General features: G+C 34.5%; 1 protein-coding gene across 3 annotated transcripts; it reads left to right on the top strand.

The window, feature by feature from the left end:
* The first annotated feature begins 571 nt into the window (after window positions 1-571).
* Window positions 572-20,482, top strand: LOC120630035 (KAT8 regulatory NSL complex subunit 1). Of its 3 annotated transcripts, none has more exons than XM_039899161.1 (11): window positions 572-716; window positions 2,791-3,848; window positions 10,698-10,824; window positions 13,452-13,642; window positions 14,176-14,327; window positions 16,259-16,429; window positions 16,889-16,976; window positions 17,963-18,097; window positions 18,630-18,708; window positions 19,433-19,663; window positions 20,006-20,482. In XM_039899161.1, the coding sequence occupies exons 2-11, from the start codon at window positions 3,013-3,015 to the stop codon at window positions 20,255-20,257; spliced, it is 2,262 nt and encodes a 753-aa protein (XP_039755095.1). In that variant the 5' UTR covers window positions 572-716; window positions 2,791-3,012; the 3' UTR covers window positions 20,258-20,482. The 3 variants fall into 3 exon arrangements, with proteins under 3 accessions (XP_039755095.1, XP_039755093.1, XP_039755094.1); XM_039899159.1 differs by lacking the exon at window positions 572-716 and adding an exon at window positions 2,391-2,567; XM_039899160.1 differs by lacking the exon at window positions 572-716 and adding an exon at window positions 2,391-2,653.
* The last annotated feature ends 7,244 nt before the right edge of the window (window positions 20,483-27,726 follow it).

The following is a 27,726-nucleotide window of genomic DNA, read 5'->3' as shown; positions in this document are numbered from 1 at the left end:
GAACTAATTTAAGTGTCAAATATGTTATAAGGTCTACAACAAGTTTTGGAAGGACTTAATAATTCAATGTTTAGCACCTGTACTGTCCTTAAATAACCCATGAAAGACTCCACGGTTGTGTATAAAATTTAGGTATATAATTTACATCAAATAAAACTACATGTTACCTATTAGAGTAAAATATAGATTGAAATAATGTGAGGTTTTATTTAAAAATGGATATTTTAAGATTTCAAGAATATCTAAAACATTCTTACATTCCCTTCTGTGTTTAAAGTCATATATATTTCTAAATATATTTTATGTAACAATCTCAAGTTGAATCAACATAGTATAGTGTTTTGCATGTCATAAAGTTTTCTTTCTTAACATTTAACTTGACTTCCTATCATTCCTTTGTTACTCCTCATATAATGGCAACTGCACTTTTACAGTTGTAATAATCATTGTAACCTAGAATTATTGTAGTTGTTTTGTTATTTTATTTTTCTAATGACATTCCTTAGACAGCAAGTTCTATGTCAGATAGCTGTCAACTCAATAGTAAAGTAGGACTTTTGAAATTGTTTATTAAAATCCAAGATTTCTCCTTATTATGTGGTTCTCTCATCAATTTTAGGCAATTGATGGAGCTCAGAATGGAAGACAGACACTTTATTGCAGTACATATGAGGTTATCTAAAGAACAAGCATCTGCAAGGTCTTTTTCTGTAAAGGTAAGGAATAATTTTTTTTACATTTATTTTAATTTTAGTTCAATTTAAAAAATGGGTTTTAAAATTTTCTTACAGTCTTTACTCTATATTAATGCAACAAATATGTTAAGGCATCAAATTTATATTATAATTATTTTTATGTGCTTAGTAAAATCAACTCATGGTTGTTAGATTATGTTTCAACTAAAGAATAATACATCTTTTAGCCTAATATTTTCCAGTATTATAAGTTACTAGCTACATAAAACTTGAGGTTTTCAAGCCTAGATTATATATAACTTAAGTCATGCCACTCCAAAATATGAATATGATAATTAAGTGCTTATTATTTCAGTTTAAATACACTCAGTTTTTGGACCATAGCATTAATTTAACCTTTTTGTGGTGATATAAGGAAAAACTTGATTATCATGTATAAATATTACATTTGATGTAGGGTAACTATTCTATATTTATTGCTGGGCAGGAATTGAATATTCTACAATAAAAATATTAAGCTAGGTAGGTACAAAGTAAAGGATGGTGTATTATTGTTATATCTGCTTTCAAATTTAGCTGAAGACAAAATTTGAGTGAAAATATTTTGATGTTAATGTGATTTGAGTAGTAGATAGTAGAGTAGGTATTATTATTATTATCTAATATAGCTAGCTTATGCTGATATTTTGACAAGCTATTTTCCCTCAATACGCGCCCAAGCGCCACAAGGCATTAAATCAGTTCCAGTAATAAGTACTGTGTGATAATATCTTTTCTGTCGTTGCTAACCGGAAGCGAACTGACATCAACACCCGGCTCTGTCAAATTATACGGCTTCTTTTGTGGCGAATGGTTATCAACTTAAATAACTGTCATATTATATGTCGAAACCATAGTCGAAACGAAAGGACGACATTTTTTTTTACGGCCTTACAAAATAATAGGTCCGCGAGCACCACAGAGTAACATAGCAATTAACGCTTAAAATAAAACATAATCTTGCTAAAATCCTGTTGCTCATTTCTTTGAGATTACCTAACATTTTTAAACGCGCTGAATGAACCTCTACTGAAACATTGCATTGCGAATTGATTCAAAATATGTTGAAATGATGCTACGATTGCGTAAAACGGAATGGATATCTTGGAGCAAAGGATGTATGAATTTGCTAAAGAAGTTAATTGATTATTTTTTTTAAAAATCCCATTTTAGATCAGAAATAAAAAGAGCAATAAATTTTTTATCTGTATCTTTAAATGCACATGAAGTGTTTCCGGAACGCAACTTTTTAAGTCAAAATAGCAAAAATCGCACTTTGTTTATGTTAAAAAAATATTATCAAACTTTAAATTGTTTTCCATTTACGAATGTAAAGTAAATGTCCTAAATGAATTTTAAATTATTTCGTCATGATTTCGTCTGCTTACAATAGGTCTATTGTTAGAATATAGCGTGGCGGTAAGGCAATAAAGCTATCATTTGCAAAACTTTTTTATTTTTACTTGACATTTTAATATTAAACCTCTGTATGCCGAACTAATAAATTCTTAAAGTAATAATAACCTTAGGTTTAGTTTCAATTATGTTTAAAAAAAATAATAAGTTGTTTTTACTACTGCGTATTCGACTTTACCGCGCAAGTACTGATTCAGGGCCGCGCTTGCTATCTCTTTTTAACGTTCAGAAGTTGCTCAGTGTTTGTGGCGTTTGGTGTGGTTTCGCTACGTTTCGTCACAAGAATTGAATTCCTACTCATTTGAACAGTGTTTTAGGCCTTCATCCGCCATTACAAATCGTCCAATATCATTGTTTCCCTCATTTATCGTACTGGACTGGAGAGTACTGTGGGAACTTTGTGCTATTGGTTCCAGTGTAAGTGTTTGAGAAGTGTATCATTTCCTGTTCCATATCGTACAGAAACAAGCAACTACGACCGCTTGCGAACTCTTCGTTATCACGTGGGTCTAATTTCGAATATAGTACATAAAGAAAAAGACTTTGAAATGATTATTGTTCATGTGCAGCCAGTGACGACAAAGTCGCTTAGGTATAAACAAAGACCGGCTAGTAATCGGTGTTAACCGTTGTTTTTCAGAAGCGCGCCGTATGCACTCCGTCACCGCTGTTTGAATATCGAGAGCCGGCAGGTGATTGAACCGGAGAATGCCAGTAAATGGCACCCCAGTGCAGTGCAGGACTCGTGTAGTGTTGTGAAATAGTGCATAATCGTGTCGTTACATAAGGGCGGGATGAGTGAGGTAGGCTGCCCGCCCTGACGCGTCTTGCGCCGGCGTCCGCGGCGGGCGGCGCTCGTGTCATGGCCCCGGCGCTAACTGTGCCACCCCAGTTTGCCCGCTTCTACACGGCCGTCGAGACCGACAAGCTATCCCACCGGAGACGGGCGCTCGCGTCCGTCGACAACCGCGCCATACAGATGGACGAAGACGATATGGGGCTCCAGAACCAACCCAGCCTGGCCAAGGACTCCCAGGAGATGGAACAAATACTTGTCGACCTAGGCAACAGTGATATTGTTCAAACTGATCTGTTCCAAGCGATTAAAACCTTAGAAACTGGAGCAGATAATCTCTCCACAGGTGACCCAGAAGCTATATTTCCCTTGAGTGGGTTTGATTTGGCTGATTCGGTGGACTCTGAGGGAGATGCAGCAGAAGACAAAATAAGATTGATGCAAGTTCGTTTAGAACGCCGTTGCGCCTTTCTATTGCGGCGTTTACGAATATTACAAGGGCGGGCAATTGGAAAGAGAATATCAGAGGAGGCCGCTCAGACATTTGAGAAAAGCACTCGTGGGGCTCGGAAAGATGGTGGTGGGAGGCCAATGGGGTTGAAAGCATTGTTAAAAAGGATAGAGACTACTGCTGCTCTACAGGCCAGTGCTGCATCTCGGACAGTTGTTGGACCTACGTATTATAAAGCTGGGACATCCAAAGGTGATGCATCAAGATCTGCATCTATTGGCATTTCATCTGGGACTTTGACTGGATTAGATGATTCTGCGGGTGCACTGCGCTCTCACCTGTCAGTAGTAAATTATCAGCTGGACTCTGATGCAACAGCCTCATCCTCGGGGGCTGAGAGCAATGATGAGGCTGTCACCTACAACAATGTTCACCAACAGCCCATGCCTATGTGAGTTATTTAATATTTTCTACTAATATTCATAAGTTACTGCAATGAACTGAAACTCTATTTACAAAGAATTTTTGTTTTCCCATGGTTTTCAAGTCATACTGTTATATCTCATACTGTATTTCGTACCTAACTGAAATAGTACTGTTAATATCTAAATAGCAAAAAGTAGCTCTAATTAATGCTTGAAAAGGTATATAATAGGTATATATTAATAGGTCAAAACTGGTGTCAGAAATTATTGTAATTTGGAATCATAACTTAGGCAGTTGGGAGTTTTTTGTTAAGGATACCTTGGTACCAATAGTAGTAGATCTTTTTGTGACAGCCCATCTGGGGAAGTACTAATGCTTGCTTATTTCTTCCACTAAGCAGAAATGCTTTGTTACAGTCTAAAGGGAGTGGTTGCTGGTGCGATTACAAAATAAAAAGAAACCTGGTCTAGGCAGTTAAAACATACCTAGAAGACATTATAATTAATGAATTCTTACATTAATCATACATTTTTAAAACCCACACATTAACATTAATAAAAATCTATCAACATTTTGAATGTTTTCTGTTGTGTACTTGGGGCAAACATATCGACTAAAATACCAAACCAAATGCTTATTAAACTTATCAAGTAAATTCTTTGATTAATAAAAAAAGAAGCTGACACAATATACAAACAAACAAATGGAGACTGCTAAATAGTAATATAAAGCATAATAATAAAAGCAGCCTCTGTGCTTTTACAAATAATAATCTCTGAGCATATTGATACACCTAAAAAAGCAAATTTTGCCATCTGGATATCTGGTATTCTTCTAATATCTTTATACCAGATAAAATTATCTGGTATAAAAGCAGAAATCTGCTTCTCACTTGAAATATGTGAAATAAACTCCCATTTACAAGGGGCGGATAAACAGAATCTTTAAAACTGACAATGCATCAGTGACCCATGCTCCAGATATCAATGGTAATTAGGTGGGAGTTTGTCTGTTATTTATATTAAAATTAAATACTGTTTTCATGCAGATTGTTCACAAACTAAAATGTATTCTTTAAGCTTAAAAATGTTTTTGAATTCATATTAAAATAAATAAGAATTAACCTATGATTAATAATAGCTTATATCTTGACCAGCTTATTTATTTTTATTATTTATTTATTTAATAAAATAAATAAGAATTAACCTATGATTAATAATAGCTTATATCTTGACCAGCTTATTTAGCCACTATAATTGGGAAAAAAATGTGTGTAGCATCCCTACATATTGTAAATGAGAGTGTGCTTGTTTGTCCTGCCTTCACTGTCTCACTAAGTGATCAATTGGCATAGTTAGTTGAAAAGACCAAGAGTTACATAGCTTTCCCTTCATCCCAGGAAAACAAGCCTTTATAAAAAACTGTTATAAACAGGGCAAGAGCATGGCAACAGACAGTAAGTATAAAGCTAAGACTATAGTTAATTGTACGTACACTGCTTTTATACAGAAAGGTAGGTAAAGTAGATAGTCCAACCATAGTTGTAGGACTATAATATTATTGAAACTTACAAAAAAGTGTGTAAGCAAAAAGTATTATACATCTTAAATTTATAATAATAATATTATTTTGTCCCCTAATGAATACAATAATTTGATGAATACAAAACAAGTTCTGTATAAAAAGAGGGTTCTATATTGGATTCTTTGTTGTTACATGAAAGCTGATGCAAGATTGTCTAGAGAACTGAAACTTGAAGTAATTATAATTTGAATAGAGAGAGATTTGACTTAGAGATTTAAAATCGTATTTTCCATATTAGCTGTTTTTATTTTTTAATAAGTTGTTTATATTGTGTTTCAAATATGGTTTTAAGTACAATTGAAGAACAGGTTATCTAGCCTTTAATTAACTATAAACTTTATTATGGACCAAAAGAAGCAAGGTTGAGCTGCATACACAAGTTCTGATCTAATAATACATTCTAACTACTGACTTAAAATTCACAATTAATGGCCAAATACTGAAAAGATCCTTTAATTTATGTAAGAGGCACTCTAATAGCAAAAAGAAATGAAATAATTTAAGTTCTTATTACTATTTAAATATTATATTGGCAAATTAATGAATTAATATTATAATTAATTGCTGAGATACAAAGTTGCTGTTCCTAAACCACATCTAATTATCCCACTTCTGTTACTTTTACTTTACAAATATATAACAAGAATATTTATTAATTGATAATATTATAATTAATTAATAAGTAGTGTTGCTCTAGTGGCTGTACATATTCCTTTCCCTTATGGTAATAGGTAGTTTATGATATCTATGAGTTTATAAGGTGGTGAGTTCAAACTGACCGTATATTTGTACAATTCAAACTTAAATTCAATCCATACTATTATGTATTCAACAATTCAAGATAAACTTGAAGTTATGACAACTGAGTCATAATTATTTGTTATGTATTCCTAATTATTTAAAAGAGATTGGTGGTTTAACTAGTTGCTAATTTAATGAAGTATAGATAAAAAGTGATATTTTTGGGTAATACCTAATGAAATCAATAATCTGGCACGTGGGTTTGACTGATACAATTCATTTGAAGTGAGTGGGTGATTTAGAAGATTATTGTGCTTATATATAAAAGTAAGGGAAGGATAATGTACCTAGTAAAGTACCCTGCTAATATAGTATCCTCCAGGCTGATCTTAATATAAAAAGTTTTGTTGATTTTGTGTGGACATTCAGAGTTTTTAATTTGAAAAAATCAAAAGAAATCCATTATTACACATGAAAAAGTATATAGAGCAAATAAATCAATCGGTGCAATGGTTTCGTAAACCTTAACTTAACTTTTTTCTTTTCGAATATTACCTGGTGGTCAGTGATGATGTAGTCTAAGATTCTAGGAGGTGTAAGTGTCACCACCATACAGGTATGGCAGATATATTAAATACACTATGCAACATACCTGAAACCTAGATTGCTTAGCAGCATCTCTTTGTTGGTAGGGTAACTAGGCATGGATGATGCCTCGCCCAGACAAATATAGACTACTAGCTGTTGCCCGCAACATTGTCCACACTTTTTCTGGATTTTGAATTTTTTTTCAGATTTCTATATACTCAACAAAAATATTATAAAATTAGGAAGAACCACCCTCATTACTTAGGGATTTACAAATAGATTAAGACAGATTTTTGGATCTACCGAATATGTCAAAAAATTCATAAGAATTGGTCCAGCTGTTTTGGAGGGTTGAGTCCCTAAACACTATGACACAAGAATATTATATTTTAGATCTATTTTAAGGCTTTTGTTGCATAGGTATCCAACCTATGCATATAGTTCTAGATATCTGTACAGGTATGTAACTTAACGTGTCTGGTTAGGTCAATTTATGCAATGATCAGTTCTACTTCTAAATTGGCTTCAATCTTCAAACACAGTCAGTTAAATATCTATTTGTGATATAAAGATACTAGTTATGTGGTTATATAATAATTGGTTGATTCTAGCTTCTATATTAATATCTAGTCTAGTAGGAATAGTGTCTATGGCAGGACTACGCTACTTAGGCGCCGCAGAAAGTGCACCGCGGGAGTTCCTCATGTACATCCACAGAATCTTTTTTTGCATTGTGCAGTGTATTTATGCAGTGGTTTCTCATGTGGCAAGCGTCTTAAATCTTTGTTAAAATGGGGTTTTATTCGTTTCATACTGAGGATGATTTATTATTCGCGCCTATCTGCCTAAGTAATATGTACCTATCTATTATTAATAATAGCTAGGTCAGGGCGCGCGCCGTGTGAAATTTCTTGTAAGTGCTTAGGTTGGGAACCCCTAGTCTATATGTTTCTATTTATCTGTACTAATGTTATAAAGCTAAAGGGAATTAAACTATAAATTAATAAAAATAAAAAAAATTAATGATACTATTCAAGAACTACCATAAATAACTCAATTGTTTTTCTTGTATCAGAAAGCTTGTAAATAACGGAAAGCCATATATCCATCGGCTACTAGCTATTCTCTGCGAATTCAACCGCGTACCTAGAACATCTAATAACTTCTAATTGGGTCCATACAAACTTTCAATCTACGACACATCGCGTCGCAAATCTCGGGTCCCAGAGGTTTGTGTCGTGACATCAAGGAAATAATTATTGCCCATCCCTGCAATTCAATACTGTTATAAATCTGAAAGGGTGTCTGTTAAGGTTTGTTGCCTATGTTTAGCTGAATTGCTGCAACAGTCCTAATGGAAGTCGACACTAAGATAGCTCGCATCGTGGACACATAAAGACAAGTAAAAGTCCTACGGTATTCATAATATCATTCGCTTTGTAGTGTAACCTCAGTGTTATGTTTGGCTTACCTATCGTATATATAATATATATATATCCTATGGAGACAGCAAGTGGCGTGTATAAAGTGTATGCATAAGGTATGCAGATGATATAAAATTGACAAAAACTTCAGTACGATTTATAAAAATATAGGGTTATTTCGCCGGTTTGCGTCCACTTAGTGGAGTTGTTAGTTTTGAATGTGAAAAAAAAAATGTCCGTACGGTAGTTTTTAATCAAATATGGTTGTAATGTAGTCCCTATATAGTCTTGTCAAGTTTAATGCACAGTTTTGGACAACGCATCTAATGTTTTATTCTACACAGGTACAAATAGCTGAAACAGGCGATTTTCCCATTTTGCGTCCACAAAATCCAGATTGCGTCCGCCTGTGGACCAATTGGCGTCCACCTGTTTAGAATTAATTAGGAAGGGAACTAGGAAATAAAAAGGGAAGCTTGTGATTTTAATCAAAACATTTATTTAATAATTGCTGATATCATAAAAGTAAACATAAATAGCACTTCAGGATATTTTTTTTCTCCTCCAACTAACTCCATTAATAGATTCACTATTATTTCGAATATCATGTCGATGGCTTTATAGGATTCTATTTTACCATTTCGGTACAAAGCCTTTAAAATTGGCCAAGTGCGAATCGGACTCGCGCGTTCCGTGTTTAATTCTATTTTTCAATATTTATTGTTATAGCGGCAATAGAAATACATCATCCATGAAAATTTCAACTGTCTTACTATCACGATTAATGAGCTACAGCCTGGTGACAGACGAACAGCGAAGTCTTAGTACTAGGTTCCTGTTTTTACCCTTTGGGTAAGGAACCCTAAAAATGGAACAAAATTCAAATATTGGCAAATACATAAAATAATTTTCGTATAATAATTGTATATTTTTAGGTTAGGTAGGTTATAAAGAGTATATTTAAATAAAATTATATAAATTTTACTCTATTATTTTCGTGTGATAAAAAGATGGACGCAAAATGTTATAGGGTTTCTAATGTAGGAAAACTGTGCGTCCAAGTCTGATTTTTGACATTCATTATCTTTATTTATATTTCTAATAATATGGACGCAAATCGGCCATCATATTATGCATGTTAATGTTGTTAAAATTGATAGGAAGTTTATATTGTTTTACCCATGTTATCGTATTTAATTAAAAATCTGACTGAGAAATAGTTAGAGTAATCTGCGTCCACAGCGGACGCAAAGTGATTTTTTTATAAATTGTATGTACCAGTTCGCGTCCACCTTATATAAAGCTGTCAGTAGAAAAATATAAGCACAAACATCGTTATTCCTATAGTGTGGTTCACAATTAAGCTCTAGGGATAACAAAGTATTCTAAATTTCACATAAACACCTTAAATACTTACCGTGAAACGTACAGCTGCTCACTATTTTTTTACAACACATTCGCGCGTCAGCACTTGTTGGTTGCACACGCAGGATTAGTTTATTTTTCATTAAATTTGGGTTGCACGCACAGATCTTTTGTTTGTGTGTGAGTACCTGTCATAGGTCCTAACATCAATAGAAGCGCTCTTGTTTAGAATGGTGTGTCGGTATTGTTATTTTTCACTGTTGTAAAACAGTGTACCGTCGTTTGGACGCGAATTGGGCGTCGGACGCGAAAAGGCGAAAATACCCTACACGATTTATAAAACTTAAGGATAGGTTTTTTAAAGTGTTTTAAGTATCGATAACTCCTACTGGAGATTTTCTTCATTTTGTATCATCTGGATATATACGATGGCCAAGAAATAAAATATTGTAAATGAAATAAATTATATCTAAAAAGGACATTAACACTCGTCTAACAAAATAATACATAAAATTGATAAAAACCAACTACTTAACTGAAAATATAATAGGTTCAAAAGGAACTATTTTCGTTATATTATACCGTCAGTTGCTCATATTCTCCTGAGCACAGATTACATAAATAGACAACGCGCCTAGTCTATACATACGTTTTTATTATAATATTATTGTTGCTGTAATTTATTCATGAATGTTGGTGTGTGTATTTGAAAGAACAAAGACTAAGTAAATACTATCAAGAAATGGACGAAAAAGTTTTAATAAACTAAAATAATAATTAATTTTTTAATTTCCTTTTTACTCTAGTTGTTTATGTAGGTACTATGTATATGAATTTAAAAAATACCCTCACCTAAAGAACCGGTTTGCATTAGTATGATCAAAATACTAGAACTCAGAGCCAATTATACATATATAATTTTAAGCACAAGAGCGTTTTAGTTCGCCTACATTTAGCCTAAAATACGACTTTAAGAGCATGAGAAGGGTAAAGGTTTTTTTTCGTTCTGCTAGAACAATTTTGTTCTTTTTGTTTATAACTAGGACAGAAAATTCCCCATGGACATCCATCTGGATAATACCGGACTCCCACAGGCTAAAAACGCGTCCTGCCTTCGAAGCTGTTATAAAGGCCTTTTTATCATAATATATTAAATTAATTAACGTTTTCAGTGAAAAGCGAGCTCTGTGGACGTGGCAAAAGACGCGTGCATCCATCGCCTCCCGATGGTGCTGGTTGCAGGTTCAAGTCCAGGAGCTGGAGTACAAGATCCGACAGCACAATGATCTCCATAGACAGGTATTGCCTACATCAGTATATCAAGGTGCACCACAGACTTAACGACGTATTTACAATATTAGTAGGATTCGTGGAAAGTTACTAATCGCACTAAAATTGTAAATGCAATGTTCGTTACTCTTCCATGCAAAAACTACGTAACGGATTTTTATAAAACTTTGAAGGCTAAAATCATTGTTACACAGGCTTTAAATTATAAAGACATTGTGACAATTGCACAAAATAAAATAATAAGTTTCAACTAGGTAAAGTCTGAAATAAATCTGCCGACTGAGAGTATGCTATTATAATAAATCATTAGAGCTAGTGGGTATAATGTATTATGGGGATTGTTACTCTTAAACAGTTTTACAAAAAGTCCGCGACTGCATAGTTCTTTACGTGGATGCCAATATAGCCGGAAATCCAACGCAGACAAACTGGCGGGCATGGCGGTCTTTCGTTTTTTATCAAATTCTGAACATTTCGGTAAAACTTTCTTTTCGTTGCCTACGTTTCTTTTGCCCGTTATATTGGATTTGGCATGACGTCACATACCCTATGTCACTCGGGAATCAGAAATGAAGCTAACGATACCCTATTCAATAAAAGCGATTAAGCAAGAGCGACAAAAATGTGGAGCACCCAGAGATTTTCCAAAGACCGCATTTGATATATATATTTTTATATATGTAATTTTTCAGTGTCTGGGTGTTTATATGTATTTTCTAAGTATTTATGTATATAATTCATAAAAATATTCATCAGTCATCTTAGTACCCATAACACAAGCTACTTTCTTTGGGGCTAGGTGGCGATGTGTGTATTGTCGTAGTAAATTTATTTATTTATATTTTGTATTTATGGAACGTACATGTTTGATGCCAAACGTGAATATATTGGTGAAATATATTTTTTGCATATTTTGCTTGTCATCATATTGGATTTATTGTGGTTATCCATTAGCCAGGAACGATTGTGTAGCTAAGAGGAAGCCAAGGGTATCACTAAAATCGAAAGTAAAACATCTATACATAAATAGGTACATAAATTGTTAAACACATTAACTCTTCCGTAGTTAGGTTAGGTTGGGTTAGAACCCACCCCACCGTGTATAAGAAGAAGAAGATTTTATAGTGCGCAAGATAAGTATCGTGAATGAACAATTTATGACCTGTTTCTTTAACTCAAAAATACAAACCATTATTATACACCAACAATGTACTTGTTTCAAGGACATTTGACTCTCCAGCCTAAAATGAATGCACATAATTTGTGTTTTACCTTGTGTTACACATTTTCACAAAAGCTAGGTTAACTTTTAAGTGAGATAAGATACGGTAGGTATTCTGATTTTCTTCATGTGGTATCGTTAGTAATCGACACATATTCTAAAGCCGTTTTGGCTGGAGTGACGAAAACAATTCATATTACAACATTGGCAATTATGACATCGCGCCTTGAGAATTGAAGTGGTTTAATCCAAAATTTTCGCCAAAAATGTAATGAAAGAATTGGCATTCTTTTGGGCCTACTTGAATAAAGATATTTTTGACTTTGACTTTAAACAGAAGACGACGATGGCGCAACCGTGAGCGCTGTGAATTTAAGTAGGCTCCTACTCCTCCCGGGTTCGATTCCCGCAGGGGCAATTTGGAAATTCATATTTTTTGAATTTTCTCTGCTCTGGTGGGAGGCTTCGGCCGTGGCTAGTTACCACCCTAGCGACAAAGACGTGCCGCTAAGTGCTTTAATTTTCCGGTGCGATGTGAAGTAGAAACCGATTAGGGGTATGACTACCATACTCCCTAACAGGTTAGCCCTTCCCTTCTTCTTAACTTCATGTCCTTTGGTAGGTTACCTGTTAGAGATCGATTTTAAGCGATAAGGATAGTATTGTACCTTTCTTTCTTTCTTTGAATTGTGTCTTTTTATTGCTTTTTATTTGATATACAATAAAGTAAATAATAAAATAAATAAACAAATATACTACGACAATACACAAATCGCCATTTAGCCCCAAAGTAAGCGTAGCTGGTGTTATGGGTACTAGCTAAATAGCTGTTGAATATTTTTATGAATATAATACACATAAATACTTGTAATATACAGATAAACACCCAGACACTGAAGAACAATCATGTTCATCACACAAACATTCTCCAGTTGTGGGAATCGAACCAACGACAAGGACTCAGGAAGCAGGGTCGCTGCCCACTGCGCCAGTCGGCCGTCGGAAGTGTATTTGATTTGATTTGGTGTGGAGTATACGGATTGAAGAAATTATAAATTACACCATACAGATTCTCCTGCTGTTCGCGGAGTATAGCAAATTAAGCTTAATTTTCATAATATACTAGCGGAACCCAACGCCATCTGTCGAGCTAATTTGTGAATCTAAACCATCCAGGGTACCGCCCAAACGCATACCGAAAAATTCATTCAAATCGGTCCAGCCGTTTAGGAGGAGTTCAGTGACATACACACGCACACAAGAAATATATATATAAAGATGTGTTTTAACACATATTCCCTTAGTCGGCTCGTACGACACCCGCTGGAAGATGGTTGATGACAACTTTCCTCTTGCCCGCTGTTACTACACGGCACTTAAATCCTTATTAATCGTATTATTTCTGTGATTGCAGGTGCGCGAGGCGAAGGGCCCGGTGCAGTTTGAGGGCGAGCCGGAGGGCTACTCGGGCAGCCTGCCGGGAACGGAGGATTCTTGTGCGCGCGTACGTCCGCTGCGCAGGGACGCGTTCAATAAGCGGAAACTCCTTCAGATGCACAACCTGCACATCGCCACCAACAAGGCGGCCAAGCCATCGGATATCAAGTAAGTTAATTTCTGCCGCTCAGCAGCATTAATATTCGCGTTTTGCCACCGAGTCATTTCATCCGCAAATTCTTCCACAATATCAATTATATATAAATCAATAACATATGTGTTAAAACACATCATGAAAATTAAGCTTTATTTGCTATACTCCGCGAACAGCAGGAGAATCTGTATGGTGTTATTTATAATTTCTTGTCCTATTTTCCGTGGAGTATAGCGAATTAAGCTTAATTTTCATAATATATTAAATTCCGCAAAGTAACGCCTGCTTCTAACCAATATAGTCTGTAACGCTTACTTAAATGAATTACTTAGAATACCTACTAGTTCTTCAAATTATAGTTAGAGATAACTTTGACATTTTATATTGAGAAAATGTTACTAAATTGTGTAAAGCAGACATTTCAGAAATATGGTCTAGAATAATAATATTTTTCACACTATGAAGAACATAGGTATTATTTTAAGTTCTTTCAACCTCATTTAACAGCACTCGGCTTGATGATAAAACTCTTATTTCGTTCATTCAGATGCAGTTGTCAGTACCGCGTGGAGAGTTGCCCTGTGTGCACGGGGCGTGCGGAGCCGACGCAACCATTGCCGCCCTTCTCGACCCTTGCGCCCGCTCAGCGGCTGGCCCTAGTTGACCCTGCCTACCACCCTGTGCTAAGCGATATTAAAGGTACATACATAACCCACAACCCTAACTACTGGCTGCATATTGTTGACTTGCTATTTCCTAATTCATGTCACTATTAAATTGTCAATCAGCAATATGAGCCTATAAAATCGGTACATTTTGCCAAATCTAGTTTGTTATTATTCTTCAGTCGAATTGCTGCCCAACTACAGACCTGGTTTCTGCCTGCCAGTTGGCTTTCAGAAAGGGGATTAAAGATAAGGTTACTGCGGCTCAAATAAGCCCTTCATTAGGGTTCCACAACTCTATCTCTATAACCAGAGTAAATAGTAAAGTGGTTAATGTGGATATTACAAGTATACAAATTATATATGTAATAATGTGGTGTTAAGAACAATCAGTGTTTTTTTTATAAACACAGAACTTTCCGGTCTATCAGTGCGATATGTAAATCATGTCAAATCAAAAGAGGAACTTTTGGTTTATTTATTTATTTTAGTACGGCAGGGCCACTTACACTAACTATGATATATATATCTCCATATATCTCAACTATATATATTAATACATTTTTTATGTTTTAGTATGATGGCTCTAAGTGTACCCTTGTCTATCTAATAGAAGCCCATAATAAACTTATTTATCACTTTCAACTTTTCTCTTGGGGTCACTTTCAAAAATATTTAAGAGAAACTCTCTCTCTTTGTCTCTATGGTTGTTCCTTCATTACTGAAGATCGTGGGACTGGTGAGACCTCAACTTCAAGTGGGTAAATAGTCTCCATTGGCATCAGCATTATTCTTTTGGAGTCTATTTTAACGATTTCAGAGAAACGGTAATAATAGCAATTAGCTTATTTCTGCTCAGTTAGTTGCTCTTATTACCGTTTCTATCCCCATGATTCTTTATTGTTTTCATAATAATTTATAACGAGTTTTCTATTATAAGCCTATTTGAACATAAACTTACTGATTTATATCAGCCCCAGGGATGTCATTTGTTAAAAAATAGTGCACAAATATTACAAAGCCCTTGTTATTAGGATAGTTACCTGTTACCAGTTACCTAACTACAGTGTACTCACTCACTATAGTCGTAAATATTAAAACACAATAGTACATAGAATGCTATTTATTGTAAACACTGGTGATTACATATTCAAACACAAAAGCTTTTTTATCCACTATGTGCTGCTTCTACCGCTGCCAATATTCAACTGATGCCCGCTCTATTGTGGCGATCAACAATCTAGTCAGTACCGTACAATAACCATTGATAAGAGTACCTTAAATTCATAAATGAATAGGCAAAAGTGCTGTACCCTAGGCTATATCGTCACTTACCATTGGGTGTTATTGAAGCTGGAATATTTATGTAAAATAAAATAATTAAATAGTTCAAACAAATTAAAAAACACGCTTGGTATAAAAAACTAAGCTAATTTCTTTCTTTTAGTTTATTCACAATAACGATTTTTTTTAGTTTTTCTTGATCTATTATTTTTATTAGAGCAAAATTAATTGGTAACCCATCCACCATTAAAGAGATAAAATATTTTTTTTTTATTCAGTGTGCCTGTCTCTCGAAATGCAAGTTCTAATTATTATTTAAAACAGGCCATTAAAAAGTAATAGCTAACGCCCTCTACCATCTAGTAGCTTAATGTTTTCTGTGGACTTTGTTAGGTACGCGAACGCCATAGGTTTTTTACATTTGGGTCTAGATGGCGCTGTAGTAATTAGTAAAAAATCTTATTTTTTATAGTGAAAATTGGAATAACCTTTTCAGATTAGTGTATTGTCATCGGTCCTCGATATGTCTACAAAGTTTAAAAGAAATCTGACCGTTTAAAGTGGGTCAAAATCGCGTCCAAAGAAGTCGGTTACAAACAAACATACAAGTGAAGCTAATATAAAGCGTGTAAAAAGTAAGTTGTTTGTTTTTATTATAATCCCATTTCTTATTTTTTCCAGATGTATCGCCCGACATTCACATGGCAGCACTGTCATCGCGCCCGTGGTTCCGGTCTCGCGTCGGCAAGGCCTGGCGAGGCGCCCACCACGCCTCCTCCCCCCGTGGAACTCACCACGCGCCTTCGACAACGCCACAGGCCACGCCCAGACCTGTCAAACGACTGCCTACGAGTGAGAATATTTCTACATGTGTTTCTTGCCCAAACCTTTTCATACGAAAACCCCTTGTTTTTTTTTGCGCAAATCTTCTCGTACAAAAGTAACCTTATTTCAATAGATCAAAACTGAACTTTGACTATGTGTACTGGTGTGATGATGATTGTAAATAGTCAACAGGTTTTCATAATTGATAACATAAAAACTGATAACCTTGTAGCATGACGATTAATCATTTAAATATTGTTTATTTACTTAAATCTATCCTAATTACTATTATAAAAAAGTTGTAAAGTTTGTTTGTTTGTTTTATCATTACTGGCCTACTTTTTACTGGCCGTGGCTAGTTACCGCGTGCGCACTGATTAGGGGTGTCGATTTAATGTATCATCATCGCTTGCCACCATGTGAGCTTGCAGGCTTACTTATAGTAGTACGGAAATAAGAAAAGTATGCTTTATTATTTGTTTCCAGGATTGAAAAGAGGTCGCCCACCGTTGTCACGGAAGGTCGCCAAAGAGCGAGACCGAGACGAAGATACTTCTACGTCGGGGCAAGACAGGTTGGTTATTTATTTTAATTATTTAAACTCATGATTTGACTTTGTTGGTCTAGAACTTATCTATATGTCAGTATTTCTACTGATATACCGAAATAGAAATATATTTTACCGAATTGAGAGAATCCAAGGAGATTCCGATCTAAATATTTCGCGATTTTTTTACGTAACTCCAAACACAACTTTAGAGTAACGTAAGTATGCAAATTCTGGACCTTAATTAAAAATGATAGGTTTACGCAGCCGCCTTTGATGACAAATCATAAAAATAAAAATAAGTTTAATTTATCTTGGAAAAGTGTTCGATCTTAATAATGTGAATACTGCGTACGTCCTACTTATTGTACCTTGATACGCAACCTTTAGTGTGCAAGGTCAATTCATTTAGCTTTAGTTTTATTTAGTCAACCTATTTCACCCGATTGATTATTCCCATATGTTGTTGGCAACAACATTACCTCACACGGCGAACAACGGTAATGGAATAAGTGGGACCATAAATAATATAAACGTAAGCAAACTTAAGAAAAAGAAAGGCACTCAGACTTCCACCACTTCTACATGGCGACCCTGCCAATAGGACATATGGACGTCGGAAAAAAGAAAGTTCCTAAAGAGAAACTCAAAACATTCGGAGCTAGAGATGTCAGAAATTTTAAACTGTTTTTTCAAAAGGTGTTAACAAAAGGAGGAGTGGATGAAAACTTCCCAAAATAACTGGCTGACTGGAGACTGGGAAGATATGAAGAAGGCTTTCACCCATCCTAAAACTAGGACTTCAGACTTAGTCTAAATACTAACATAAGTACGCCAATCCTCACTGGGTCAGCGTGATAGACTACCCTTTTCGTTGTGAGAGGAGACCCGTGCAATGGGTTTTTGTCATAACAATGACGAACACAAGTTGTGTGTAAGGATTGCAAATTTTGTCAATTTTGATTAAATGGAAATAAAATAAAGCTTCCTTATTATTAATGCTTTAATTTCAGGCGCGGACGCAGCAGTACTGAGTGGCGCTCGATACGTCGCCAATCTTACGACATCGACAACATCGTGATTCCGCAGAGTGTGGCTGCCAGCACTAGACCAGAGATACTGACGTATAAAGAGATCATTACCCCCAAGTTAGTTTCTGAAGATGACGTTTACAATAATAATGCCGTTTAATAATACAGTAATATTTGCCGTTTTTTTATCTAGGTACTCATATCATCTATTAGATAACAGAAAATACTTTACTTCTCTATGACGTTGTTACTTCTCTTAGTTATGTGTCTATTACTTGTTAAATAACATTAAGTTTGAATAAAATAAAAAATACCCATTTTTTTTCCCATAGTATGATGATGTTTTCATTGTCTCCTTGCATAGTTTAACACATGTTGTCTCGCAGTAAATTCCCCTTTTTTATTGCCATTTAAGGAATTTAAAATATAACTTGCTTAAACGATTAAAGTAAACATTGTGAGGACACCTGCATAGCTCACATTTCTCAGAGGTGTGTGAAGTATTTGGCGGACTACAGCCTCAACGCCTCTGTAACATTATTAGAAAAATGGCGTTACTTGCCCAACAGTGGGATATCAGCATGATGATGATCTGTCTCACTCTTATATATTTATATCTGTTTCCAAATATCATGATTCGTGATTACAGATGGCGGGTAATGGAGATACCAGAGACGCCGCTGAACAATGGAGTAATGAAGTCTATGCGCATGTCAATCGAGAGTGAAGTAAGTCTATAATATAATATTAGTATAGTGTTTTCTTGATTATTTATGATACTATTCGTTTTATTGAAGACAATTTCGTAGAAGTAGAGCATTTTGCCAAGCAAGGTCAAAACCTTGTCTTCGTTGAATAGCGAATTACATATAATTTTCGATAAAAAGTATAGATGTAGAAAACCACCTACCGACAAAGACGTGCCGCTAAGGGATTTAGCGGTCCGGTACGATGTCGCGTAGAAACTGATTAGTGTTATGGGTTTAATATAACTGCCATACCCCTAAAAAATTTGTCCCTGACCTTACCAAACTTTAAGCTACCTTGATTGCAGTTAAATGTTACCTTTTAGAGAACTAAAAAAAAGCTTGCAATCTGTAAAGCTTCTGGAATCTGTTAAACACATGTGAACAGAAAGTATTGCTACCGCTTATAAATGTTTAATCAAGATAATTTCCTTGTAAATACTCATAATTATGGCGACATAACTCGATATAATTATAAGTGACTTTGGGCAGTGTAGTATAGTAAACAGTTCGCGAAATATCAACAAAATGGACACGAAAGCGGGTTAGGTAGACTCCGTCCGTGTCATCCAGCAGAACGTATCGCACCTCCGCAGTCTTGTGACCACGATCCGTGTAACTGGGTGTGGAATGATCGACAAATATAATATTGTTGCATGTGCCCGTTTTACTATTTTCAAGAAATATCTTTTTCGTTGTTTTCCAGGACGAGGATATATCGGAGGTGGCAGTGCAAGCGAGGCACACGCGTGCGGAAACGCGCGAGCGAAATCGCTACATGCGGAAACAGAGAACGCGGAGAGCCAAGATCGAGGCAGAGAACAATTCTCACGAGCAGGAGCCGGAGCCGCTGCTGAATTTACAACCGCAACCGCAACCACAACCGCAGTTAGAACCGCAGCCGCAGCCGATGATGCTACCGCCGATACAGCATGAGGCGAGTTGGTGCTACGATAATATAGCTAATGTAGTCTGATAAAAGCGGTGTTAGCCCAGTGGGTAGGACTTCGGCCTCCTTTTTCGGGTAGACAGAGTTCGATCTCCGACTCGCAGCTCTTAACTTTTTGGGAGCTATGTGCGTTTTTTTAAATATAAGCAATTGAAATATCACTTGCTTCACCATAAGGTAAAGGAAAACATTGTGAGGAAACTGGCTAGACTGAGTAATAACCTAAGTAATAGAGCGGTAGTATAATTTTCTTAAAGGGGTTGGAAGCCCACCAACCTCTAAATAGTCAGCGTGGTGGACTATTACCAAAACTGTTATGTATTATTTCAGACAGTGAGACCATACTCCCCGAGGCATTTTCCACTCCGAGAAAACCAGTACCAAGAGATGCTTGCCAACATGCCAGAGGGCTTCCGACCTAGCAGTCCGGAGCCCACTCCGCCCAGGATAGACGAGGAATGCGATGACTCTAGCACCATGTCTCCGTTATCTCCTCAAATCTACGAGGGTGATGATCCTGATGATGCTGAATGGGATCCGAGGATTGAGAAGTCTGAACGCAGGAAGAGTATGCTGAGGTGAAGATAGGAAACAGGGTCACGCTACACTTCAAGGTCATAATTTCAAGTAATAAAATACACGTTGTCGTAAACATTTCACTATGTATCAAATGTAAAATGGTTGCAAATATCTTTCTACGACTTTGATTGATTATAAATTTTGTAAACCTATATCATTCTTGCTTTACCATCTCTTCTATTCTACTTTGATGGCCGATTGGCGCAGTAAGCAGCGACCCTGCTTTCTGAGTCAAAGGCCGTGGGTTCGATACCCACAACTGGAGAATGTTTGTGTGATAAGCATGAATGTTTTTCAGTTTCTGGGCTTTCATATGTATATAATATAAAAGTATTTATGTATATTATTCATAATATATCATCTTAGTACCCACAAAACAAGCAACGCTTAATTTGGGGCTAGATGGCGATGTGTGTAGAAGTCTTGGTATATTTATTCATTGGTGATTCTAAACGCTGGCGATTTCCAAAAATATGCCTTAAGACATAAGAATGACATGAATTCTCAAAACTTGTTATCGATACGGGAGATATCTAAACAGCAAGCCAATGATATGGAATATCAACTGGTGGATTTTATGGTTGTTACATCATGTGTTGTGTAACCACCATGATAATTCACACTATACTCTGTTGCTTCAGATAATATACAGAACATAAACAATTTTGTGATGGTTTTTTTATTTTAATTTATATTATAAAATATCTGGAACCGCTATAAAACTGTAAATATCACTCTTATTTCGTATATAACATATTTAGTACATTATTTATATGTACATTTAGGTTTAAACACATCAAGGTTGTTTACATTTTGGAAATTATCTTAAGCGACAAAGAACTAAAAATAAGAGAAATATTCAAATAAATATTTTGACAAAGTTGTAACTAAGTTACAGTTTTGTTATTCGATATAGTTGCAAAACTATAATAAACTACAGATCGCACAATCTTTCTTGAAGTTGGCTCTGGAAGAACGATCGCGAAATACCATGACACCTTTAAAAACCCAAAAATTTCTCGTGACTTATTTCAGTCCGGCCAACTTAGATCGCGCGTACTGTTATTAAGTTAAAAAAACGTCAATCTTTATTTTAAAACTGTTATTTGGAAAGGGGGTAAGTGACACCATCTTTAAAAGCAAAAATTATGATTAAAATATGATATGAAAATCGAAAGTAAACGAAAAATTGACACATGTTGACATCTGTAATTTTTTTTGTGGGTGTATTATTTGGGAGCTTCATTTTTTTTTTCGCGACCGTAAATGTAATTTGATGTTATGATCGTCACGTATTATTTTATGAGAACTTATGCAGTTTTTTCTCTAAAAGGAAGTATACCAAGTATCAAGAACCCCTTAGGTATATAACCCCTTTTGCCATTAGCATAATAATACATACATAAGAGCTACAATAGTCTATGATTCACGTAGACAAAACCAAAATAAAACGTATCGTTCGGAAATGATTAATAATTTAAAGATAAAGTGGTATCATTAATTTCTAGCGTTAAGAAGTAATAATGAATGTTAGACTTACGTTTATTGAAATTATCTAGCATTTTCTATACCGTTAAATACCACTTTTACCCCACCGTCGTCATAAATCCTCTTTCCACACACAATATTATAAAAAAGATAGTAATTTCTTTTTAGAGATTTGTATGCATAAAAATTAACACCATTATAACAAGTAGATCATATGAATCGTTTTATTTGCAGATTACAAAAATTTTATTTTATTTAATTTTTACGATGTTCGTGCTATGAATTGCTTCGTTTATTTTGTTTTTATATAATATCTGTAAATTGTTATGAATTTAAAGAAGCGTTCGCGAAACAAAAGCTTTACTACTATTAAGATAAGATAAAAAGTTGCATTGTAAAATAATTGTATTTCTTGTATAATATAATGAAGTGTAAGTTTAGTTGCTATAATTTTAAAGCTTGGTGAATGGTCCAAGAGCTGGTGGGAAATTTTAGGGAAGTACTTGATAGGGGACGAAAGTTTAGGAGTCCAGTTGTTACTGATCGTTACAAAGCACACTTAAGCCTACTGGCTGATTTGACGAGTTATTTATAGTTTTTTTTTTTGTGAATTTTCACATTTCTATGTAAGTTTCATCCTTTATCAAATTTAACCTTGTATTCAAAAACATTAATCAGATGTAATGGTGAATGGCAATCACCAATATCTGGTAATTCATTCTTAAATACATTATTTATGCAAAATAATTACCATAACGCTACAACAATAAAATAATTATAATTTATATAATTATTGTTATAATTGTAATATTTACATTTTGTGGCTGTCCTGAAGCGTAGTAATGACCTGATGGACTGAACTTCCTTTATTCTATTATAATTATTTTTGGTTTAAAGTCTGTTAAATTAAAGTCTGTTTGTTAGGCTGCTAATTCCCACCTCTATAGGCTGTCTTGACAATTTCTAACGGATGTGAAAGAAAGCGCTTGCTGCCATGTAAATACATTTTATGTTGTATTCTTACAATTATGAAAGAGATCGCTCACTTGGACGTGACTTAGCAGGAATTTATTTACGAATGATAAAATAACGCATTATCGTTTAACAGAAGCCTTCACGTTGTTAATTGGTTTCACAAACAATAAATGCTATTGCTCATTACTCCATCACAGATTTCCATGCACAAGTGAGACTTGACATACAATATTACAAACTGTAGTTTTTATCAAGTACATTGTCATAAATTACCACCAGCTCTGACTATTGTCTAAAAATATCCTAAGTACATAAGTGTAGGCTTACCCTTACATTCCTTGAAGTTCAAATAACTGGTTTAGAAATTTATTTATGTTATCACTACTTAAAATTCTACTCGTATATAATGAAGTTTCTATGTTCAGGCAGTGAACAAAACAACAATAATATACTTACTTTCATTAATAGAGTTTCTTGAATTCTTGCTTAAATCTTAACTTTATAAATACATAATGCTAGAAGGCAACAAAAATTATTTTTATTACATATTTTGAGCATTTATTTCACATTGTTTAGTAACACTTATATAAGTAACACGACGTTAATCGCTAATGCAAAAAAGAGTTATCTAATCATTAATAGCCTATAACAGTCCACTGCTGAACTAAAGGCCTCTCCCAAGCACTTCCAGGTTTGCCCGTAATCACCATGCTGGGCATATTTGGTGATCGCAGTAAATGGCAGAAGTAGCACTTTATTTCTTATATTACCCCACGCCATCAATGAAATAAAAACTTTGATGCTATAAATACATTAACTACATAAGACTAGCTATTTTACTCACACACGCAACGGCCAATTATAGCGGATAGAGACGTTTCGCGCTTATATATGTCTTGCATTGTGATTGGCTAAAATATTTGATGCGGCGCGATGTGATTAGGTTAAATATTTCACACTTATAAGTCAGAAAGTAAAACCATAGTAACCATTGAAAGTTGTAATACTACAATACAATAAGGGGCCGTCTATAAATTACGTGAGATGTGAGATTTTATTCAACTAATCCCCCAATTACACGTGAGATTTTTCAAAATGTGTGTGTCTTAAACGCGTTGGATTGTTAATTTACAAAGACCAATGGACGAAAATAGTATAATTTTTATTATGTTTCAATTAGGAAAAAAAAAATCCGAGGGGGGGGGGGGGCTCTAACGTAAGATTAGATGAGATTTGACTCGACCCCCTCCAACCTTAAACGTCTCACGTATTTTATGAACTCCCCCTAATATATAGCAATTTAAAAGAATTAAATATGTTGAAAATGCAAAATATTTATTCTTTGTACCATCCACACTAACGTTTCAATATTATAATATGGTTGCATGGGATTCATAAAATACAATTTATGTGTAATATAATAGTATAATTCTATGGTCTGTCTTTTGTGTCTTTATAAGGTGGGTAAGAAAAAAACATTTATATTTATGTAAACAATCTTTTCGCAAATTTATAGTGAAGTGTAAAGTAACTTAAAAAAAATATTGCAAAAATATATAAAAATAATTTAAGAAAATCTCTAATTTATTTATTTCAACACTTGTTTTTTAACATACTTTAGAGTAATATAAAAAAGATTGTTTGCACTATAAGATATTAACTGTTATAAACAGAGATACACTCTATCATCTATTTCTGTACCTATTATTAAAATTTTATTGCATATCGCATTTTCAAAACTAAATATATATTTTATAAAGTAAAGATGGTTTAAAGAAACATAAGTAACTGCGAGAGATAGCAATGTAACACTTCAAAGGCAGCAAAAATACAGAAAACAAAGAGTATCTCTTACAAACCGTACCCGGACCACACCAGACCATTCACTTATTCAATATTTAAAACTACAATTTGTGACGTCTAAACTTGATAGTTGCAGAGGTGTCAAATGGTGAAGAATTTGTTTACTAGAAATTAATATGTGTAAAGAATCGATTTATAAAAGGTGGCAATGCCATAGATAGTTTTGTTTTTGAAAATGCGATATATTTGGAAGTATTATAATATTTGTTCTTTATTCAATATTTCATCGTAGAATTAAGGAAATTAGCGAGGAGCTGGTGGCTAAAATTTTCTACATATTGGTCCAACAGACCTTGGAAACTAAGTAGTTCTAATAATTATAACAAAATGTTTCAAACAGTGTTTCTTGTGTAAAGCTACTCCGTTTAACTTTGTACATAATTATAAGGAAAAAGTAGTGGGATTAAAGTTTTATCATAATTGCTGTGATAACAAATATAATAAGACGATGAAGTGTTTATGTGATCAAACTATCATGCATTCGTGCGTTGGAACATGACGTCACCTGGCAAAATCAGCGTATTCTCCTCTGTGCCTTACACCCGAACTCACTTTTATGTCGTGTTAATATAGGGGTCGAAAATATGCCCCAAATTGTTCCATTCCAATAAATATAGTCAAGTTGCCAGTTTAATGATAAAAATGTTGAGTCTCAATACGTTGTATGGCACAAATAAGAAATAAATGTCTCATTTTGTCCGAAGACGTCATGTTCCTAGAGCAAGTGGGAATGGCCATGAGACAATTCGTTTCTGGCGATGACCACAAGTACGGTCAACACGCATTTTGAACAGTGGCGTGCACTTCATAATAGCATAAAAGCACTGCATGTTTTTATTTAACACTTGCAGAGGAAGGACTTTTACGTTGTATATCAAACTAGCTCTTATTATCATTGTATTTTTAAGTGTTTGTGGATGTAATGCAATATAGCCAATTGTTCGTTGACTGAGTACCAATCCTGTGCAAAAAATACTCACGATCTATATACGGAAAAAAAAAGAAATTCATTTATTAATGAAGCATGATGATGAACATGGTGTAGAATACCATACAGAGGGTTTAAAAAAAAATATCATAAAGCTTACGGTCTGTAGTTGTTTAGATTAAAACTAACAACTTTTGTACTACAACTTTTATATTAACTAAATATTTTGTGAAATATTAAATATTTTACATGGATACTATCGCGTGAACCACGACTCAATCACGGTGTGCGGTCACTGACCAAACTACGCGATGTTTTCGGATCACAGTTTGATGTAACTTACAGATAACATGTTTTACAAATAAATTTATACTGAATTTTGAAATTCTTACAATAAAACTTCTTACAAAGCCTAAAGCTTTCTGGTATTTTTGAAACTGTATTAACCACAGACGAAATACCGTAGATTCCACCAGCTCCTTAGTTATAACTAGTTGAAACGAGCCCGATACGCCAAGCGGACTGTACATATTATGAAATGGGCACTGAATAGAAACTAATTAATCGACTGGCTATAAATAATTTGAATCTCTATAAGAGTAACGCTTCACAGGACTTTGGGGCAAGGTACAGCAGTGCCCACTGCACTGCCACCAATTCTGTTGTTACCAGTCTTAATAGTAGTACTGTCCTTTTTACAATGTTTCCCGTGGAAAAGGATAGCACTTACTCTACTAATATATATTCTACGGGTATAGTAGATAGTTCTCAACTATACTACTATTGTAATGAATAATATTATAGCAAGTAATTTGAAACTAAATTTATAGGTCTTAACCCAGAACTTTAGAGATTTATGTTCAACAGAATCGGTAATGACATTGATGAGATATTTGAATGCGCGATATCGAGTATTAAAACAACGTCAAAGTAAAATAAACAATTTCTTAAATATAGTTCAACGGGCACATACCACGATAATATTTTTGGATTTGTCGATATTTCCCGTCGTGACCACGGTCCATGCAACTGGGTCGAAATATCGACAAATCCAAAAATATCAAAATTCAAATTCAAATTCAAAATTTCTTTATTCATGTAGGCCTATCACAGGCACTTATGAAGCGTTCATACATATTTGTTTACATAATTGTAACGGGATGGTGATGACTTCGTTCGCCAACTTAAATCTAAAGCTACGAGGGTTCCAAACGCGCCCGGGTCTAAGAAGAGCCCACAACAAACTTAGCCGGGTAAATTTTCTTTTTTTTTTTTTGTTATCACCATCTTCGAGTAAATTTAAATTAAGCTATGAAGCTAGAGCAATTCACACCCAAGCTTTTTTATCGTTTAAATAATCCTTAATGTTATAATAGGATTTTTCTGTAAGCTTACGTTTTCGTGGTATGTACCCCTTGAACTATATTTAAGAAATGTTGATTAACCACAAAAATCTTAATTTAAAACTCTCAAAATAGACCATATGTGAATAGCTTTAAGTTGGTACATTCTGTATTACTTTTTTTTTTAACAAATGTTTCGCCAGAAGCGCTGACTTTAGTCAGTCGTGTAGACGAACTAAACCTCTAAAAAAACTGGTGTTAGGTTTATTTTACTCTGACGTCAACCCGAAAACGAACGTCTCATCATTGAGAAAACACAGAAATAATTGTATACCTCCTTGCTTATATCGTAGTAACGTGATGGTAATTTTAGGTAGGTTAGTAAAAGAAAGATGAAACACTAAAACTTTGAACACCAGTGAATCCCGTCATTTCATTATGCTGGACAATCAAAAGATCATCTACATTATAATGAACTTTAGTAAATAAAATGAAACAACTAAGTAATCTTTTCTAGATAATTTAACTTCATCATAGATATACTTCAATTACTAATCTGTTTTGAATTACCATCTTTATACTGTGTCCATAACTTTGTCAGCCGCCATTAAAACAGATGAAGAACTTAGTAAGTTTCGTAACAATGGAACAGAATTTATTAGGTTTACTAATACTAAAAACTATACCGCTTCAAAAACAAAAATAATAATTGCTTTCATAGATTTTGATTGGTCGTTATTTTCGATTGTATTTTGTTAATGCAAAAGATATTTGCTTAACTGAATAAGTAACACAATAAATATATATGTTTTAATGGGTCCTTCTTAAATATATTGTCGTACTAAATGTAAAATGTATGTGTAAATCTTACTGTG

Source organism: Pararge aegeria, chromosome 15 (assembly GCF_905163445.1).
Source record: "Pararge aegeria chromosome 15, ilParAegt1.1, whole genome shotgun sequence".
NCBI classification, from domain to species: Eukaryota; Metazoa; Arthropoda; class Insecta; order Lepidoptera; family Nymphalidae; genus Pararge; species Pararge aegeria.
Note: the sequence above shows the minus strand (reverse complement) of the source record. Positions and strands in the feature narration are given on the sequence as shown.

Bases quoted from the DNA above. Each gene is read 5' to 3' on its own strand.
- LOC120630035 (XM_039899161.1), top strand. From the start codon at position 3,013: ATGGCCCCGGCGCTAACTGTGCCACCCCAGTTTGCCCGCTTCTACACG. The intron at 16,977-17,962 runs GTTGGTTATTTA...CTTTAATTTCAG, and splicing joins TCTACGTCGGGGCAAGACAG to GCGCGGACGCAGCAGTACTG. The intron at 18,709-19,432 runs GTAAGTCTATAA...GTTGTTTTCCAG, and splicing joins GCATGTCAATCGAGAGTGAA to GACGAGGATATATCGGAGGT.